This window comes from Aspergillus campestris (genome assembly GCF_002847485.1).
Source record: "Aspergillus campestris IBT 28561 chromosome Unknown P168scaffold_1, whole genome shotgun sequence".
Taxonomy (NCBI): Eukaryota; Fungi; Ascomycota; class Eurotiomycetes; order Eurotiales; family Aspergillaceae; genus Aspergillus; species Aspergillus campestris.
The window spans coordinates 3,212,781-3,232,463 of record NW_020194336.1 but is presented as its reverse complement, the minus strand read 5'-3'; the positions used below and the strand labels follow the sequence as shown (position 1 = coordinate 3,232,463).

At 53.0% G+C, this 19,683-nt stretch overlaps 7 protein-coding genes across 7 annotated transcripts; 5 read left to right on the top strand and 2 right to left on the bottom strand.

Moving 5' to 3' along the window:
* Positions 1–43: 43 nt before the first annotated feature.
* On the top strand, positions 44–1,481 carry P168DRAFT_263200 (PfkB family carbohydrate kinase; the record flags this gene model as incomplete). The annotated part of the gene is made up of 3 exons (XM_024834787.1): positions 44–107; positions 197–457; positions 564–1,481. 3 exons carry the CDS (start codon positions 44–46, stop codon positions 1,424–1,426), a joined length of 1,188 nt encoding a protein of 395 aa, XP_024697423.1. The 3' UTR covers positions 1,427–1,481.
* A 54-nt stretch (positions 1,482–1,535) lies between these two features.
* P168DRAFT_314879 (uncharacterized protein) lies at positions 1,536–1,929 on the bottom strand (the record flags this gene model as incomplete). Its single annotated transcript, XM_024839847.1, has 3 exons — positions 1,536–1,596; positions 1,659–1,841; positions 1,907–1,929. The coding sequence occupies 3 exons, from the start codon at positions 1,927–1,929 to the stop codon at positions 1,536–1,538; spliced, it is 267 nt and encodes an 88-aa protein (XP_024697422.1).
* Positions 1,930–2,177: 248 nt separating this feature from the next.
* Positions 2,178–3,743, top strand: P168DRAFT_286901 (mitochondrial 54S ribosomal protein mL44). Its single transcript, XM_024836454.1, has one exon. It carries the CDS (start codon positions 2,270–2,272, stop codon positions 3,464–3,466), a length of 1,197 nt encoding a protein of 398 aa, XP_024697421.1. The 5' UTR covers positions 2,178–2,269; the 3' UTR covers positions 3,467–3,743.
* Positions 3,744–4,069: 326 nt separating this feature from the next.
* Positions 4,070–4,852, bottom strand: P168DRAFT_278377 (basic secretory family protein; the record flags this gene model as incomplete). Its single annotated transcript, XM_024835685.1, has 1 exon — positions 4,070–4,852. One exon carries the CDS (start codon positions 4,850–4,852, stop codon positions 4,070–4,072), a length of 783 nt encoding a protein of 260 aa, XP_024697420.1.
* A 2,477-nt stretch (positions 4,853–7,329) lies between these two features.
* Positions 7,330–12,210, top strand: P168DRAFT_314876 (uncharacterized protein; the record flags this gene model as incomplete). The annotated part of the gene is made up of 6 exons (XM_024839846.1): positions 7,330–7,785; positions 7,839–7,957; positions 8,047–9,096; positions 9,155–10,607; positions 10,751–11,206; positions 12,154–12,210. 6 exons carry the CDS (start codon positions 7,330–7,332, stop codon positions 12,208–12,210), a joined length of 3,591 nt encoding a protein of 1,196 aa, XP_024697419.1.
* Positions 12,211–13,579: 1,369 nt separating this feature from the next.
* P168DRAFT_286899 (uncharacterized protein) lies at positions 13,580–14,575 on the top strand (the record flags this gene model as incomplete). Its single annotated transcript, XM_024836453.1, has 1 exon — positions 13,580–14,575. A coding segment is annotated over exon 1 (308 nt), but the record flags the coding sequence as incomplete, so codon positions are not given.
* A 962-nt stretch (positions 14,576–15,537) lies between these two features.
* Positions 15,538–19,217, top strand: P168DRAFT_286898 (ABC transporter ATP-binding protein). The gene has a single exon (XM_024836452.1). It carries the CDS (start codon positions 15,548–15,550, stop codon positions 18,971–18,973), a length of 3,426 nt encoding a protein of 1,141 aa, XP_024697417.1. The 5' UTR covers positions 15,538–15,547; the 3' UTR covers positions 18,974–19,217.
* The last annotated feature ends 466 nt before the right edge of the window (positions 19,218–19,683 follow it).

Genomic DNA, 19,683 nt, shown 5'->3' with positions numbered 1-19,683 from the left:
TCAACTCCAGCACGCCAGTATATATATATATATCTATTAAACTATGGCTCAGGCCCCTGCTATCGGAAACGATGTTGATTTCTGCACGCTGGGCATGTTCATCCTCGGTATGCTATCAGTGCATCATCCACTCTCAAACGCCTGAACACCCCGCATAGCACGGCATACTCACCCTGATCATTTTACCTGGCTGCAGATGACATTGACTTCGGGGGTACCAGACCTAGCGTGAAGAATGTGATTGGCGGGGCGGCGTCGTTCGCTGTTGTTGGGGCGCGGATGGTCGCAGGGAAGGACGACGCGCGGTCTGTGAGTTGGACTGTCGATGTTGGCGAGGACTTTCCGGAGGAGGTGCTCGAGTTGATTAGGTCGTGGGGGACGGCTTGTGTGGTTCGGGAGGACCGTACGAGGTTGACGACGCGGGCTTGGAATGGGTATGGGGCTGATGAGAAGAGAGGTTCGTACTTTGTCCGTCTGTTCATTTGTTCATTCGAGGCACCAAGTTCTTTTGGGGGCTTTGGTGATGATTTGGGAGAAAGAAAGAGGAACTAAGAGAATTGCAGATTTCGCATACTTGACGCCGAAGCTACGGCTGGATGCTTCGAGTCTATCTGATGCTCAGGTGTTCTCGAAGACGTTTCACATGGTCTGCTCGTCTTCGCGCTGCATAGACATCGTGGAAGGTATTCTTGGCCGGCGGGAAGAGCTTCTACAGGATGGTAAAGCGCCTTCTTCCGACCTTGCTGCGCAACGACCTCTCTTTGTCTGGGAGCCAGTGCCGAACCTCTGCACGCCCGAGGAAGCAGACAACTTCTTCGCGGCGAACAGGGTAGTGGATGTGGTGAGTCCCAATGAGCTGGAGCTGGGGATGATGTTCGGGCAATCCGGGTGGAGCAAAGAGAGTCAGTTCGGAAAGGATATAGTCCAGAGGATCCTTGACTCTGGGATCGGCCCTGAGGGTAAAGGCACTTTGGTCATACGTGCTGGTAAAGACGGTAGCTACGCATACTCGAGAACGCACAGTATCTGGCTTCCCGCTTATCATCAACCTGGTGATGATGGGTCTACTGCTGTTGTCGATCCCACGGGCGCGGGGAATTCTTTCTTGGGCGCAATGGCGCAGGGTCTGGTCAGTGTGGGGAGAGTCCCTGCGGATGTCATCCAGTCTGTCCTGGCGGACTCCGCAGGCTGGAAGAGAGCGATGGAGACGTGGGGAGAACAGAGCAATGTCCCCCTCGCGCTTATCCTCGCCACTGTTGCAGCAGGGTTCGTGGTAGAGCAGATTGGAGTGCCACATATGTCTACGTCGAGCAGTGGGAGGGAATTTTGGAACGAAACTGAATTCACGGAACGGGTCCGTCTGTACACTCGGCGTTTGCACCAGACACTTGAAGAGGCTCCCCAAAAGCACTTGCAGATCAATTGACCGATCGATTAACGCCCTTCTATTGTCGTACAGCCCACAATATGAAACAAAAATTCCTGCTGTTTTGTAGCATCATCCCAGGCAACCACCCACCACATCGTAATCTCTTTTATGAGTCTTGCTTCGCAGCGGCTTGTTGTCTTTCGTGTTCAACGATCTGTCGGCTCCAGCTACATTGGACAAGCCCGTATCAGCATCATTCGAATCCACCTTCCCTGGGTGATGAACTTACTAGCGACTGGGGAAGAATCTGCCCGGCTCGGGCATCTTGTCGCGGTGCTCGCGCTCGGCGCTAAGACTCCAAGTCGCAGCGACAACTCCGAGCATGCCGGCGCCAATAATGGCAGTGTTGAGCCTCCAGTTCGCAGGCCGAGAATACCAGCCTCCGGCAGGAGACCAGACTTCCTTGGGATACCTGTATGGGCGATCCGTTAGTCCCCGGTTCCAGCAACAAATCGGATGATGCGGGCGAGTACATACGGGATCTTGCCGCCTCCGCCCATATTGATGACGGGTGTGTGTAAGAAATTGGAGAGGTGTGGTGTAGACAATGGCTCGCTGAGACAGCGTGGGTTCTGAGGGGTGTCGATGCCGAAAGGGCCGTCGACGTCGCTGGTCCGAGTCCCGTGACATTCGTTCCCGATTTGGTTTAGCGTCCTTCGCAACACCCAGACCCCGTGACTTCCGCCGAAGCTCGACTTTTCTCGTCCGGCCAAAAGTTCATACGAGATTCGTTTGAAGCCCTCGTCCCTATCCTTCCACGCAACGAATTGGGCAGTAGCTGTTTATTGCCCTTCTTCTTGTCTATTTTCTATTACATTCCTCCTCCTTTCTATTTTCCAGATGAAGCGGCTGCAGCTCCTCCGATGGAGCAGTTCGGCCCTCTCGGCGCGAGCGCGGGCTGGTGTCCGCCTGCAACAAAACATCTATCGCGGAGCACGATACCAAACGACTGTGTCGCCTGCTGCTCAGTCTGAAAACGATCAACTGGCTGATGAGCAGACATTCCCCCCTCATTTCTCTTCCAATCCCCAACAGTCGAAATACGCTCTTCCATCACCGCCGGTTGAGGCCGCACGCGAATCCGCAAAACTTGCCGCCCTCCATGCACGACTTTACCTCCCTTCCCGATTACCGCTCGAGACACTAGCACGGTCCCTCGTGGACGCCTCTGCGGATCCGAATCCCAACTTCAATAATGAATCGCTGGCCACGCTCGGTCATGACCTTCTAACCTACTACACCTCCGAACACCTCCTTTGCACCTACCCGCGACTTCCTCTGACCGTCATCTTCGCGGCCATGTACGCTTACGTCGGTCCGAAAACGTTGACTGCAATGGCGAGAGAATGGGGCGTGGATTGGGCCGCCGCGCCGGGAGGTGAAGTTGACCCTGGGCTGCTTCAGTTCCAGAGACTCCTTCCTGGCACCGAGCTGAACTCGGAGGGGGCTACAATGAGGCCCAACGCACACCAGAAGTCGTGGAGGAAGTCGGTCACTTCCCGGATTGTGTACGACAATGAATACGGGGAGCAGTCTACTACGCAATCCCTGGCTGATGCTCAAGGCGCCCAGGGTGGTGTCTCCTTTGAGCGGGCCAACGCGACTTTCGTGCGGGCACTGATGGGCTCGATCTACCTCCACGCTGGCCGGCCGGCGGCCAAGCGCTTTTTCGAGCAGCACTTCCTCTCCCGGCATCTCAACATCTCCGAGTTGTTCAACTTCTCGCAACCCGCCCGCGACCTGTCCCGACTTTGTGCGCGTGAGAACTTCGAGCCGCCTGTCGCCAAGATCATCAGCGAGACCGGTCGCAAGAGCAGACACCCCGTCTTCATCGTCGGTATCTTCTCTGGCAAGGACAAGCTGGGAGAAGGCTCCGGTGCCAGCCTGCTGGAGGCTCGGTCCCGCGCTGCCGTGGCTGCCCTCAAGGGCTGGTATCTCTACAGCCCGCTGAATGTGCGTGTGCCTAGCTCCACCGAGGAGGAAGGTGCCGCGCCCTGGAAGCCCGTCCACGTGGACCTGGGCGAGGTGATTGTATGAGATGGTGGAAAGACGGGACGCACTTGGAATTGCCGTGTTAGATTATGAAAAGGCGCTACACTTTCCGATTGTACTGCTGTCGAGGAAAGGCACGACAGCAACAACAGCATTACATACTATCTGTTTTACTTTTTTCTTTTGAATATCAGGTTTTGTACAGTATGGGAAATTTATTCGATTTATTAGATGATTTTTTTTTCTTTTTCTCTTATGTCTCTGTCCCTTTTAACCGTTTGTTTGAACTTGTGCGGCATTGATCCTAAAACTGATACGCAAGGTTGCGCTTTTAGACTTAGGTATATAGATGGCACCAGTCAATGCATCAACGTGACATTTATTTGCAGTGATGCTTCCCAGGATAACCAAGAAGAACCTCGCATCGTCATGGTATCTAACAGTGAGGTCGACTACACAACTACCCAGCAGAAACAACCACCTTCTCCTGATCTCTCTCCCTCTCTCCCCCCTTCGAATCCAATCCACAACCACACCCATCCAAATACTCCCCATACTCCACCCACAACCTCTCAACCCCAACCCCAAACAACCCCTTCCAAAACCCCTTCCCCTCCTCACAATAACCCACCCTCAACAACCGATCATTCAACATCCCCACCGCCCCCGCCCCACCCTAACATCCTCCAACCAGGCCAAAAAATACGCCGTATGCTGATACCCCTGATCCCACTTCTCGGCCCTCTCCTTCGCAGCACTCGGCTTCTTCCAATGCGGCGGCTCCAGGCCGGCTTGCAGCCGCACGAAATCCGCAATGCCTTCGATGAGGCCGGTAGGTGGGTGGGGTGTGCTTTTGTTGTTGGTTTTTCCGGGCTCCGCCGGGGGGACAGTGTGCTGGTAGCAGTGGACGAGCTCGTGGGTGATCACGCCTGGTATCTCGGAGGGGCGGTTGGCGCTGGTGTGGATGTAGGAGAGGGAGATAGTGATTTCTTTGTGGGCGTCGTCGAGCTCGGTGCCTGTTGTGTAGGCTACGCCGGGGATGTCGCGGAGGATGAGGGTGATTGAGCGGGTGGGTGGGAGGGATGGGGTGAATGTTATGATTGGGGTGGGGTGGGTGGCAGGGGATGGGGAGGAGGTATCTTGTTCTTGTTGTGGGGGTGGGACGGTGTAGAGGGTGCGGACTATTGTGGTGAGGGCTGTTTCGAGGGTGGATACGACGTCTGGGACTAGGGTTTGGAAGGAGAGGGCTCCTGGATGGCGGAGGTCGTTTATTTGGAGGCGGAGTTTGGGGGTGGGGAGGGGGGGGTCTGGTTGTCGGCGGTGTTCTTGGGAGCTGGCGAGATTGTTGGCGCTGTTGTTGTCGCGTGGGGGTTCTGCGCTTGGATTCGGAGGTACGGCGGAGGAACGAGGGGGTTCTGGTGTAGCTGACATGTTTCTGATGGATGGTGTTGGTGCTGGGAGTGTGGAAGGATTCATACAAGGCGAGCGGGGTCAGACGTTGGTCTTATAAAGTTCCTGGTATAATCAGTGGCGCTAGTGAGTCGGGACATTTCCGTAGCAAGGCGATATCTCCAGTAGGTAATTGATGAAAGCAGGTATTGAGGAGTCCATTGTAATAAATTCAAATAACCCGTCCGCAGGCTTCGTACCCCTGCTATATTCGATTAAGCTTATGCTGTTATCGATCCACCCCTCCGGCGATCATGTGGAGGTTAGCTTTAGGACTAAATCAGCAGTGTTTAACTGTATTTGATTGAAGATGACTCTTTAGTATTATGATGATTATCATTATCGTTACGATCATTCGAGCCTGATTGTGCTTTTATCGCACTGGTCAGAGTCCCAGTTAATGTGGTTATGATTAAGGTTGATATTTCCACCAAAATATATGTAGTCACCTCTTGTACTATTAAAGTCGACCGCCTTCCCGGTCGGATGTATCAACCAGGGTAAACAAGTAAACATTGAGTATAATTGAAATTGCTAACAATAATGGTGGTACTACAAATTCTCTCCCTATAAACCAAGCGGCACGCGTACAATCACCCTCGCTGCGAGGCATATTCTACAAACTCCCGCTCAATACATCACGTATGTTGATCTCCCACTGGCTGACACCCCGCCGAGGCTTATCAGGCCTACAGGATGATTGGGCCCCATTAAGCCCGCAGATGCTCCGAGGTTACAAAACAGACCAGACATAGGAACTGGTAGTCCTGTAGTCGCGATTAATACATAATTAGGTAATGATTTGATTATAATGATGATGATCTACTGTTTATAGGCGACAGATGTCTAGGATGAGATTAATAAATCCAAGATAGCCCCCGAATTGAAAGAGACACTACAAGACAGTTTCAAAGATAGAGAACGAAAGTGGTGGAAGGCGGGGCCTGAATCAACCGTTCGGCAGCCTAAGGCTCCACATCTGGTTGCCCAAAGCGGCGTTAGTGACAGTTGTGGGTAAACAACGCTAATGTAGGGGAAACAAAAAAAAAAAAGAAGAGTTCCAAGGAGTCATCATAACAACAACACAACACCGTTGCTGGCCGGCTCTTTCCCCTCCTTCCTCTTCTTCAACCCCCCATCAACCACCGCCACAGCGCAGGATCCTCTTCTTTGACCTCTCGAGTCAATTCGCTTCCTCGACACCGAACAGCGTCGATTATAATAACGATCCCTGAAAGTCATCGAATCTCTCCTGACTCCTTGCGACGTGTGGAGTTTGAAGCGCTTATCGCCGCGTCTAATCGCTTATCGGACGAACGTTCAGTCCCTCTTTGCATCATCCCATCATCGTCGCTCCTCAGTTCAGCAACAACTCTCTTCTCCTCCGAATACCACCACTCAGACGCAATAGCGGTCTCCCCTCGTCGCTCGATACCACACATCGCTCCCCGCAGCCGTCCTCTTCGTCTTCCGTCATCTGGACCACTCACGTCTCCTCCGCCCGCTTCCTTCCCTCTTGGGACTTGATACTGAAAGCCTCTTCGCGACTGCTTCAAGTTACAGGTAAGAGCTCTTTCCTCGCCATCATGCTGTTGCGCTCCATAAACTACGGGCTTCGTCCTCTTCGCGCCCCCCGAATTCCTCTTTCTCTTTCACCTCACCTGTACTCGTTTCGTTTCGCTTCATCTTCGCACTGCTTGATCTCTTGATCTTCGTTCTGCAAAACCTGATATCAGCTGCTTTTGATTTCTTCCAAACTTGTTTCCGCTTCTCGCACAAAATACAAAGAAGAGAAAATAAAATAAAATACCAAAAAAGATAGTCGGCTTTCTATGAGCCGAATCTTGCTTGTTCACTCTGTGTTGTTTATTTTTGGCTCTTTTTGGCTCCTTTTGGTTTCTTTTTTGGGTTCTTCTTGGCTTCTGGCTCTGTTTACTCTTTTGGCTTTTTTTTGAAACTCCATTTCCGCATCAGTCATGGCGTTGTTTGAGGACTTGTTGTCTTTTGTTTCTTCGTGTCTCGCTTTTGTTTCTTCCATGTTTACTTGTGCGTCATCCTTTGTGGCTTGTGCCTTTTCCTTGTACAATTCCTTGTTCCTCTGTGTTTTTTTCTGCTTCGAGTATACTGCGGCTTTGCCCCTTCGCATTTTTGATGCTTTTTCCCTCTTCTGGGACACATTGCTGTCCTATGCCAGACTCGATCATTTACTGACATCTGCCAAGTCGTTCTTGCTTGGGTACATCGAGAATCTCGTTGCCTCTATCTACATCTTCTGTGTGAAATTACTGCTTGGATTTCTCCAGGCGTTGCAACAAAACCCCAGTCCCATTATCCAGGGCCTCCACAGCCTTATCACATCGATTTGGGAACTCATCACGAGCCTGCTTGTCTATTGTGAGGATGAGCTTTTTGTGACACTCTTCGTTTCTGTAAAAACATTGAGAGCCCTTCACCAAAGAATGGAGGCTAAGGCAGGAAAGTCCGCGAGCATGATGAGAGGGAGAAGCACTCCCGCGGATGCGCAGCTTGAGGAGTTGCTGTCTCTGAAGTGGGATATCAAGCAGCGAAACATAGTAGCGGGTGCCCTTCCTCACATGTTCGAATCTATTCGGTCAGCCATTGCTTCCAAAAACTGGACTCTGCAGAATGCAGGGTTCTCGACTTTGAAACACCTTCTCTCTCGCTTGACCATTCAGAGAATGGATCATCAAATTGCATCCCATGGCCGAGATCTATGCCCCGTTCTCCTCGAGCGTCTCGGCGATCAAAGGGAAGACATCCGTGCAAAAGCCGCGGAAGCTTTCACCGGCCTCTGGCCAGCCCTTCGGGACGAGGTGGAACACAATGTTCTGAAAAAGGCCCTTGAGGGTAAAAACCCCAAATCGAAAGCGATGAGCATGACCTGGCTCGCGAACGTAAGTGCTTGAATCCATCTGTTGCCAATTTGTCTGACCGGTTCCCCTGGTAGATGGCCCAGATCCATGACTTTCGCTTTCGTGCATATGTCCCCAACATGGTCGCTTGTCTCGAATACGCCGATAGTGGCGTTCGAGAAGCGGCGAAGCTGGCGATTGTTGGCCTTTTCCAGTAAGTACAAACCGGCGGCCTGTTCTTTCTCTCTTCTTGGGCCGCTATCCTTCCCACTCGTACGATAATTGGCTGCTAACGAGTGCTAGGGGTGCTTCCGTGACCGCCAAAACGGATCTTCGAAAGCAATTGGCCGAACACAATGTGAGAAGATCGATTGCCGATGATCTCTTGCAGACTGTCGGGCTCGACCCGGTGGAAACATCGTCCTCCTCGCGCCCTGCTTCCCGCGTGGAGACCACCAGAAGGCCTGCGTCGCGAATGGAGCCGCTCAAGAGACCGGCATCGCGGGTAGAGACTGCCAGAAGGCCGGCCTCCAGGATGGACTCTCCTAAGAGACCCGCATCGCGACTTGATTCTCCCACGAAGTCCTCGCATGCCAGTGCCCCCCGCGTCCAGCCCCCGCGACCTGCCAGTACGCCCGCGCAGGCGTCATCATCCCGACCTTCACCTTCCCAAGAGGGGGACCTGCAGCCGATGACGGTTGCCAGTCCTCGCGAGATCGACGACCTGGTAAGGGACATGCTTCCTTCCTTCGAGGGAAGAGAAACCGAGCAAAATTGGTTGCCGCGGGAGAAGAACATCATCACTCTCCGACGCCTTACACTCGGAAGTGCCCCACATAGATTCCCAGAGGCCTTTATTGGAGGAATAAAGACGATCCTTGATGGTAGCTTTAAGGCTGTCAATTCTCTTCGAACTACAGTGTCCACAAATGGGTGTCTGTTTATCCAGGACCTGGCACGATGCTGTGGATCTCAGATTGATTCTATGGTCGAAATCATCATGCAGAATATGGTGAAGGTTTGTTCGAACATGAAGAAGATCACCGCCCAGAATGGCAATGCGACAGTGTCTGTGATCATTGAAAATGTCTCCTACCACATACGTCTCCTCCAGCATGTGTCCAATGCATGCCAGGACAAAAATGTGCAGCTGCGCCTGTTTGGTACCGGCTGGCTCAAAACTTTACTCACCAGACAAGCCCCTTATAAAAGTTCGATGGAACACGGCGGCGGCTTGACTCTTATCATCATGTCTCTCAAGAAGTGTCTCTCGGACGCCAACCCTGGTGTGAGAGAGGCTATGCGGGGGGTCTATTGGTTCTTCGTTAGTATTTGGCCAGGTAGAGCCGACGAGTAAGTTTCCCGCCTTCTATCTCATATCAATGCCATGTGATCAACTAAGCATCGATAGGATTGTATCGACGTTGGACAAAAAGAGTCGAACCTTACTCGACAAGCATCCCAACAGACCTACCACCGCAATGGAAGAGACAGTGGCACCGCCGCGGAAGGCCGGCTCGCCAAAGAAACCCACGGCTCTAGAGCAGAGCGGAAAGCCTTCGCAGGCTGAGCAGACCGGCAGCACTGCGTTGCGGGCAGCAATCGCCGCTCAGAAAAAGGCACTGGCCAAACCTGCCTCAACCCTTTCTGCCGCTCCTATACGTCCACCAACTCGTACGCAGAAGAGGAATCCTCTCAATGAAAACACGGCGCCGTCGTCGAATAGAGGCCCAACCATTTCCACCAAAAAGTCGGCCCCTGCATTCAAAGAGGTTGTTGAGAGTCATAACAACGGGCATGGTGATGTCTTGGACGACCTTGAAATCCAGCACTGGAATGCGCATAAGGTCAGGATAGACGATATCGAGGCCCATGAACAGGGCTTGGAAGACCTTAGGAGCACAGGCGACATCGCAGTCCCAGGAATTGGTTTTACAAACGGCCACGGTATAAACGATATCGAAGTTCGGCAAAACGATGTCCACCGTGATGATGCCGGCGACATTGAGGCCCAGAAGAAAATCATTGCCGATAGTAAGGCCACAGGCGACGTCGCAGTACCGGATCGGAAAATCACAGACAGCGACATTGCAATCGACATAGGAACCCAGCAGATGAACGTACACCAGAGCGATATCGGCGACAGCGCAGACCAGCAGAGGAGCGGTCACAGTGGTGATACAGGCGACCTCGAAGTCTGGCAGAAGTGGGCCGCAAATAACGACGGTATAAGCGAGATCGCAGTCAGGCAGGATGGCGCGCACAGTGACGAAGCAGGCAATGTCCAGGTCCAGGAGAAGGGTATAGCGGACCGTAACGATACCAGGGACATCCAACAGAGCAACACTTACGTCGAATACCGGAATGGCGACACACCCAGTAAGAGCTCAGGCGGGATCGAAGCCCAGCAGACCGAAACTCGCAGTAACGGAGCAGGCGGAATTGAAGCCCAGCGGAGCGACGCGGGCAGTAACGAACCAGGCCTAACCGAAGTCCAGCAAAGCGACGCACGCAGTGACGAACCAGGCGGAACCGAAGTCCAGCAAAGCGACGTACGAGGTAACGGACCAGGCGGGATCGACGTCCAGCAGACGAACATACAGAATGACAGTGCAGGTGATACCGAAGTCCAGCAAAGCGGCGCACCCAGTGACAAACCAGGCGAAATCGAAGTCCAGGAAAACGTACAGAATGGCCGCGTAGGCGATACCGAAGTTCAGCAAAGCGGCGCACCCAGTGACGAGCCAGGCGGAATCGAAGTCCAGCAGAGCGACCCAGGCAGTAACGGACCAGGAGGAATCGAAGCCCAGCAGAAGAACGTACAAAATGACCGTGCCGGCGATACCGAAGTGCAGCAGAAGATTGTCCGAAACAAAAGCAAATCCAGTGGAATCGTTATCAAGGCCATTGAAAGGATACGAAACAATACGATGGATATCCTCGGTTATCGAAAGCTTCAAGGGCTCATGAAACGAGGAGATATTTTCCCCGAGGCCGGGGATACCAGGAGGAGATGCTATGTGCCCTTGTTGATGAGCTGGAAAAGCCACCCGAAGCCACCGATTTGCCTTTCGAGCGCTCGGTAGACCTGAAGGCTCAGGTCCTCCTTACGATTCGCCGCATGTTTGTACACAGTAACCTATTAGGTTATTTCCCCCGTGTCCTGACTGCCATCCTATCCGCCCGAAAACATTACCCAGCAGCTTCACACATCGTTGCTGGTCTTTATGACACAGCCAACGACATCGTCGCCGCCTGCGATGCTGACGTTGTTGAACCGGTGGTCGAGCTGGTTTCACGGGAGGAACGAGACGAGACTGTGACCATGGGCGTTTGGACGTTGTCAAATATCATGGATCGTCTTCTTCAAGGGAAGACAACTATTCGTGAGGAACTTGTGGACAAAATCGGGTTACTATCTGCGAAACTTCTCGCTGCGCCGAATGCCGACATCAGAAGACAGGTAGCATTGTTATGCCAGAGGCTATATGCGATGGTGGGCAACGACGCCCGGTTTTGGGAGATATTGGGGCACCCAATGGAGTCGTCCCGGAATCTCCTAGTGTACTACATCACTAGGGGATAGTGTTATGATACACTAGGAGATTCCGGGACGGGGTGCCCCGCTGGGGGGGGGAGGAGGAAGAGGGGCGGGGGGGTATACCGTGGTTGTTTATTTTTACACCCCAAGGCTCCGAGCCCGAGGCTTTGGGTTCGGGGCCTTGGGGTTATTTTTATGTTGCGAAGCATGGATATCTTGTATCAATAGCCTTGAGCCATTCTTATCATACTTATTATTATTACCACTACTTCCAGCTGTCGTAGAACAGTTCAAGCCATCCGCTAATGGTCTTTGGGGAGTGGAATGTGATGTTGCCATGGCGTTCTGCCCCTGAGGCAGGACTGGACGGGCTAGGCTAGAGGACAGTACCCTGGTACTCCTTCATATACAAGACCAATTCAGCATCTCGACTATAGCGGTCTCAGAAATGTGAAGAACCCGTACCAGTCCTTGTAGAGACATCTCTCGATCGAATGCTATGAGATCGAAAGTGAAACTCACAGCGAACGAAGCCTACGGAGGATCTTTGCCGTATTGAATGATGGAGAGAGCTCTGTTGGGGAATTGTAGAGTGAGTGCATGATGTATGTGATTTGGGAAATTATTTTAGCTATCTAGGTGATTCATGTGGTGGGATCTGTCGGGACATGGGATTTAAGGGTACCGAAGAAGTTGCCAGCCATTAGTGCGAATATGATTCTGAGTTTGTCAAAATCAAGTAACAGGCTTTGAGTGGGACTTGTGTATGTATCTTGAAAGAAAATATAGGTTGTAATGTATGGAGGAATAAAAGGAAGTGGAAACTTGATGCGACCGACCGGCGACTTGTTGACTTTACTTGGAGCAAGGGCCGATCATCGGCCGGCGGCGGCGGCGGCGGCGGCGGCATGCAGGAGCCCATCTGATTAGATGATGTTGATCTGATTAGATGTGTCTTCAGCCTTTGCGCTTCTGCCGTCAGCATTTTGAGGTGTGGCTCTCCTTTTCCAAGGTTTCGTTAGTTTGGGGGATAGGAAGGGGGGAAAGTAAAATAATAACAACATAATAAATGAATAATGAAATTACCATAATAATGACGATAGAACAAAATAAAATATTCCAGAATGCCAAACTATTGAACTATAATGAAGTAGAATAGTCGGGAATAGTGTATCCGTACGTCCCAATTATATCATCATCGTCATATCTTTTGGAATGGTGGTCCTGGGCTCCGACATTGACGCCCCTTTTCTGCTAGGTATTTATGATTCGTTTTATGGCTGGGAATGGAGACTCTGTCCTCCTTGGCTGGGCCCATCCCCACTGATTGTTTATCCATAATCAATGTTGCGCAAATATGTATGTCGGATATCTTCTACTTTTATTAAGGTAGTTTGTACCTCTTGCTTTGTATGGTTTGTTCCTTTATTCCGGAGAAACAGTATAAAGGGATTATGTTGGTGTCACAATCTGATAACAGAGGCGATGGTGACACGAGGCGGTGGAAAACAGAACACCGTGTAACATTAGCCCACGCCACGGGAATCAGTTATCAATCAATCAATCAGATTAGATAAACTGGGACTTTTATTCCGAACGTCTTGGGCTGAGGGGTCAGAACTTAACTTCCCGAAGTAATTTAATAATGAAATAATAGGAGTGGAGTTTGTCTCGGGCGTTCCAAGAAATGGCTACTTGTTGACCCTCATCTGATAAAATTGGGATGCTCCATTTGTTCCATAGTCTCCAATCCCTCGGAGGCTCGGACTCTTCTCCTGTATGATGCGATGATGATGGTAGTTCGTGTGGACATCTGCTTTGCCAAAGATCTGATTATTATTATGGGGATGTCTCAAACTTTAGAGCAAGATGGATAGAGACAAGTACTTACTCCCTACAGGATCGACCGGAATCTCTTACCTCTATTATGTATAGGTTGTACGTAGTCGGGTAGCATTGGGTCGGACGGGTTAAACCGCTTTTTATTTTTATTTTTATTTTTGTTTTTTCTTTTCAGTTTTCCATTCCCTTTTTCTTCGTTTTTTCAACTGTCTTCCTTCTACCTGCTGGTTTTCTTCTCTTTCTTCTCGTTATCTTTTTCTTAATTACACCTTTTTATTATTGTCTGTTTCTGCTCTTTCCTTCTGTGTACCTAGGTACTCCGTAGTCCTGGTGGGCTGAGGACGGAAGAGTGATTGGCCGAGAGGGATTCCGGGCAGAGTTATCAGATGAGGAACCTCCGACCTTCCTGCCGAGACTCGTCGTCATTGTCCTTGGCAGTCTGATTTTTTATTCCCTCCTGTTTTTCTTTTCCACCCCCTCGTTCTACTTTGCGGTATATAATTGTGATATAGACTGCTCCTGATTCTTATTCTGATACATAACAATCAGATTGCATCCATCATGCAAGGCGTCGGACATTAATCTCAGAAATCAAAACCCTCGGAGGGGAAAAAAAACAGCACGATCAGATAGGCAGTAGAGTGCAGTAGCGTGGCCTCGGTTATCAGGTACTGGGCGCAACAACGACGGGTTCCACTGGGTCTGCTCGTCCCCATCCACGAATAAGTGCTTGGTAGTGGGGCATTCAACCGCCAACAAAATGAAGACCAGCACAGAAAAGAAAAAAAGAAAGGTAAAAAAAGAGGGAGAAAAGATGGTCTGCCCTAGGATCATCTTCACAAGTCCAATATGGATATCCGCCGAGAGGCATTATCAGATGCCCACACTAACAAATCCATCCGGCCGCCCCTCTTGCTCCCCTGCCAAGTGGAGGTTCCTAACCTCCATTCTGGCTTGGTTTCATTTGGCTTTCTCCGCTTTTTTTCTGCTCTCGAGGGAGAGACCCTCCTCTGGATTCCGTGCCATTGCTGGCCCCCCCGATGTTCACTGCAGCTTTTGTTTTCTTAGCCCTGGGCCGTAACCGGAGCCGTTGTGATGGTTCCAAAATTCTCCCCCCCCTCTCTCTCCTTTAGTGCGTGGGTGGATATAGCGATGTGTCATGGGCCCTTTTACCTCCCCAGTATCTTTTCGTCTCTTTTTCTGGTCCGATCTTTCTCCCTTTCTCTCTCTCTTCCGGTTTCTTGTCTTTCTTTTGATTTTTATCTTTGATTCTTTTCTCCCCTCGGCCTGCCGTGTCTCATCCCACAATAACCCATACAATTCAAGGTTGTCTTTCTAGCGGGCATGCTTTGGAGGTAGCTTGTTTGAGTGAGCTGTTTCACTCGTCGACTATAACCTGCTAACTCTGTGGGAGATCTTGCATGTGCAATTGTTGATTGCCATTGATCCCACCGTTATACCTTCCTCACCATAACTCGGACAAGACCAGGGACACTCCTGAGTCCTCTCGGCAAACGAATTGCCAACATTTTACACCTTTGTTGAACTTTCGACAAGCTTTCGACGGGGTTGCGGGGCTATCTGATTTGGGGGGCGGCGATATACCCCGCTGTTGAGACCGCATCCTTCGGGAGCTATACTGTCGCGCCGCGATAGACATCATGTCGCAAAAAGAAGCGGCGGACGAAGGGCAGCCGGGCCCCAATGCTGTCGGCGATGTCCAGAAACCTTCATTTGTATGTCATTCCTTGTGTCACTTCTTCAAGATGTCTGCGGGCATATCTCAAGTCAAAGCTAATCGCATCCCGCGCGCAGATGCAAAAGGTACGGCGTTATAAACCGACGAAAGCCGACATTGGGAATTTCTTCGGCTACATCCGACTCCTCTTCTCGCTAGACTACACCAAGAAGGACGTCATCCTCATCATCTTGGGTGTGGTCTTCGCGATCGCCGGCGGTATCCCGTTCCCGTTACTGGGTATCGTGTTTGGCGATCTCGTCAACGATATGAATTCTACGACCTGCTCGTCGCAGAGCTCCGGGTCCGCCTCCGCCGAGCTCGCGTCCAGCGTGCGCACCAAGGTGCTCTACGTGATCTACATTACAATCGCCAACTTCTGCTTCATCTACATCCACATGTCGTGCTGGTGTACCGTGAGCGAGCGGCTCGCGCGCCGCTACCGCCGGCGGTACTTCGAGAGCATTATCCGCCAGGAGGCTAATTTCATTGAATCTCTCCCGGCCGGCGACGTGTACTCCCGTCTGGTCAGCGACATCGAGGTGATCCAGTCCGGCACGTCCGAGAAGGTCGGTCTGGTCATCACGACCATCTCCTACTTCGTGGCCTCGTACGTCGTGGCGTTTATCAAAGTGCCCCAGATCGCGGGCATGCTGGTGTCGGTCGTGCCATGTTTCATGGTCATGTCGTTGGTCGGAGGGCATTACATTAAGAAGTACGCAGGGATCCTCTCCGACAAGATCGGCGCGGCGACCTCCATTGCGACCTCCAGCTTGTCGCACCTGTCGCTCGTCCAGGCCTTCAACGCCAACGACCGCCTCGAGGCCCGCTTCGCCCAGTATCTTTCCGAATCCCGTGTAGCGGCCGTTAAGAAGGCCTGCACGCATTCCACGCAGCTCGGCTTCCTCTATTTCGTCGCCTACTCGGCGAACGCCTTGGCGTTCTGGGAGGGTTCGCAGATGATTTCGGACTCGGTGGCCAACGACAACAACGGCGTCTCTGTCGGTGCCGTCTACACCGTGATCTTCGTGCTCATCGACGCCTCGTTCATTCTGAGTCAGGTGGCTCCGTTCATCCACGTGTTCGCGCAGGCGGCCGGTGCCTCCGAACGACTGCTCAAGGTGATCGAGCGTCCGTCTAAGATCGACGGCACCGCAGACGACGGAGACAAATCGGCCATCTTCGGAGAAGAGGAGATCATGCTCCGGGACGTCCACTTCACGTACCCCGCGCGTCCGGACGCCCCCGTCCTGAAGGGGCTGAGCTGCGCCATCCCGCCGAAGAAACACACCGCTATTGTCGGACCCTCGGGCGGCGGAAAGTCGACGGTGGTTGCCCTTTTGGAGCGCTTCTATGACCCCGATTCGGGCGACGTCATGATCGGCGACAAGAACTTCAAGGACCTCAACGTGGGTTACCTGCGGGGGAACATCGGATTCGTCCAGCAGGAGCCGTCGCTGCTCGACCGGTCTATCTTGGAGAACATCGCGTACGGGCTCGTTTCGTCCTCGGTGGAACGGCACCGGCGATTGGCCCCTTGCATTCTGGATTCGAGTCTGTCTGAAATGGCTGAGAAGGTCAGGGCCGGCGCGTCGGAGCGCGACGCGCTTGCGGACCACGATGCCTGTGTCGCTGAGGTCGTCGAGCTCGTCCGACAGGCGGCTTCCAGCGCTAATGCGCTGAACTTCATCGAGAGCTTGCCGCATGGCCTGTCGACTAGTGTTGGCACCGCCGGGAACCAGATGAGCGGTGGTCAGAAGCAGCGGATTGCGCTCGCGCGTGCGCTGGTTCGGGAGCCGTGCCTGCTCATCCTCGACGAGGCGACTGCTGCGCTGGATTCGACCAGCGAGCAGCTTATCCAGGCTGCCTTGGCTAAGGTGTCTGAGCGCGTGACTACGGTGTCCATCGCGCACCGTCTCGCGACCGCCAAGGATGCGCATAAGATCGTGGTCGTCAAGAGCGGCCAGGTCTCCGAGGAGGGATCGCATGCGGAACTGGTTGCGCAGGGAGGCGTGTATGCTGAGATGGTGCGCCTGCAGAACCTGGGCAAGCTGAGCGTGGAGGATGCGGCTATCCCTGAGGATTTGATCCGCGATGAGAGGACGCTGGCCGCGAAGACGACCGAGCCGGCGGACGAGAAGGAAGCCATGGTCGGGGTGAGCGGGTCCGATGTCACGGAGGACACGGTGGTGGGGGGAGACTCGCCGCCGGGGTCCAAGGACGGGGACGGCGATCAGAAAAAGAAGCAGAAGCGGTCCGGGTGGTTTTCCACCAAATACACGTTCTCGCTCGTGCGGCCCAATCTGGCTATGATCTTCTTGGGTCTGGGCATGTCTTGCATTATCGGTGGAAGTTACTCGGCTGAGGCTGTTGTGTTCGGTCATACTGTTGGAAGTCTGAGCCCGTGCCGGACTCCGGAAGACATTAGCAGCGACGGAAACCTGTACGGACTGCTGTTTTTCGTCCTCGCTTTGGTGGAATTCTTTGCGAACGTGATCGGCGGCGCGGCTTTTGGCTGGGCTGCTGATAAGATCCTGTATCGGATTCGCGTCCTGTCGCTGCGGTCTCTCCTCGGCCAGACCCAGCAGTGGCATGGGGAAGACGATCGCAGCCCCGGGACCCTGATCACCCACATCACCGGCGATGCCTCCGCGCTGAGCGGTATCACCGGGTCGACGATCGGGTTGCTCCTCGCTACGGCCGTGAACCTGGTGGCCGGCTTAGTGGTCTCCTTCGCCGTCGCGTGGAGGATCACCATCGTCTTGTTCCCGACTATCCCAGTCCTGCTCGTGGCCGGTATGATGAAACTGCGCGTGCAGGCCAAGTTCGCCGAGAGGCATCAAAAAGCCTTCGCCAAGGCGACAGCCATCACAGTCGAAGCCGTGGACAACATCCGCGCCGTGTCCGCCTTCTCCCTAGAGAAGCAGTCGTACGAGGTGTTCGGTCGCGCGCTGCAGAAGCCCTACCGCGAGACTATGAAGGCCATCGCATCCGGAAACGTCTGGCTGGCGCTGGCGTTCAGCATCAGCAACTTGGTCTACGCGCTCGCGTACTGGTGGGGTTCGCGCCAAATCGCCGAGAACCGCTACTCGCAGACGGAGTTCTTCATCGTCTTGCCGGCTTTGCTGTTCAGCACCCAGTCCTGCGGGCAGATGTTTGCGCTCGCGCCTGATATCTCGAAAGCACGCGTCGCCTCGTCGAATATCGTCAACTTGCTCACCACCCGCTCTGCGGAGGATGAGTTGAGCCCGGGGTCCTCGCGCAGCTTCCAGCCTGCCGGCACCCTGCTAGAGGAGAAAGCGGCCGCGCAGGCGCAGGACGCGGAGAACTCGACCCCCGCGCACAAGCGGACTTCCGACACGGCCATTGGCGCCGAACTGCGTGGGGTGCATTTCACCTATCCCTCTCGACCGGAACAGCCTATCTTGAAGGGGCTCAATCTCACCATCCAGCCTGGGCAGTTCTGCGCGCTGGTTGGACCGAGCGGATCGGGTAAATCGACCACCTTCTCGATGCTGGAACGGTTCTACCGACCCAATGCGGGGTCGGTCATTATCGACGGGGTGGACATCACTCGCCAGTTTGGTACCGAGTTCCGCGACGACATCGCGCTGGTGCCGCAAGAGAATGTCCTCTTCGAGGGGTCGGTGGCGTTCAACATCGGCCTGGGCGCCTGCCCGGGCCACGAGCCCTCGCAGGCGGAGATTGAGGAGGCCTGTCAGATGGCGAACGTCCACGATGTCATCATGGCGCTGCCGCAGGGGTATGAGACCATGTGCAGCCACGACGGGAAGCAGTTCTCGGGTGGACAGCGGCAGCGGCTGTCGATTGCGCGCGCGTTGGTGCGCAAGCCGCGCCTGCTTTTGCTCGATGAATCAACCAGCGCGCTGGACGTTGAGTCCGAGAAGCGCATCCAGGAGGCGCTCGCGACGCTCGCCGGCCGGACGACCATCATTGCGATCGCGCACCGGCTGAACACGATCCACCGCGCGGACCAGATCTATCTGATTGAGGACGGCCGGTGTGCGGAACAGGGCACGCACCAGGAATTGATCCAGCGGAGTGAAACGTATCGGACGAGCGTGATCCACCAGTCGCTGGAGACGTAACGTCACTCTTCCGTTTGGGATATAACTGGTTCCTAAAGAAAACAGGGGAAAGGGGAGGCATTATTGCATTATTTTCATACATATTGGCGACTCATGTGCATCTGCATATATGGGATGGTCCTTAATTATACCTATACATCTGCTGGCGTTGGGGGAATAGAGGGTTACTTACTACCGTGATGTTGGACATAGCAGTCAGTACATACATAGGGTACTCTGTCTGTATATAGAATCAAGATCGTTGAATCCAGAACGAGCTGAATATAGAAAGATGTTCTGGACCGGGTTTATTTAGTATTCCTTAGATGATCAGGAGCCATCTGTCGATCAGGATTGTCGTTATCTTAGTACTAGTCAGTAGTTTCTTTAACCTAGTTAGTATCTGACATTGGAGTCTGAGCTCTGTCAGACGCGATCTGGACTCGTATTCGTCGTACTCAACCAGATTAGCAGATCCAACTCTTCCTGATCCTTTCCCCTTCACAGCCCCTGGGATGAAGCGATCTCGTTGGTAGTCAGGAACCCCACTCTGGATGGTCTGAGAGTTGAGTTTCCATGGATAGAGCCGGTCTATTCTATTAATATATGGGTCAGCGCAATCGATACCCGTTCGAATCTATTCCATATGATCATCTGTAGTTAAGATCTAGATGATAAATCCATAATTACCTTCTATATATTTGACGGATGGGTATAGATCAAGTGGACTG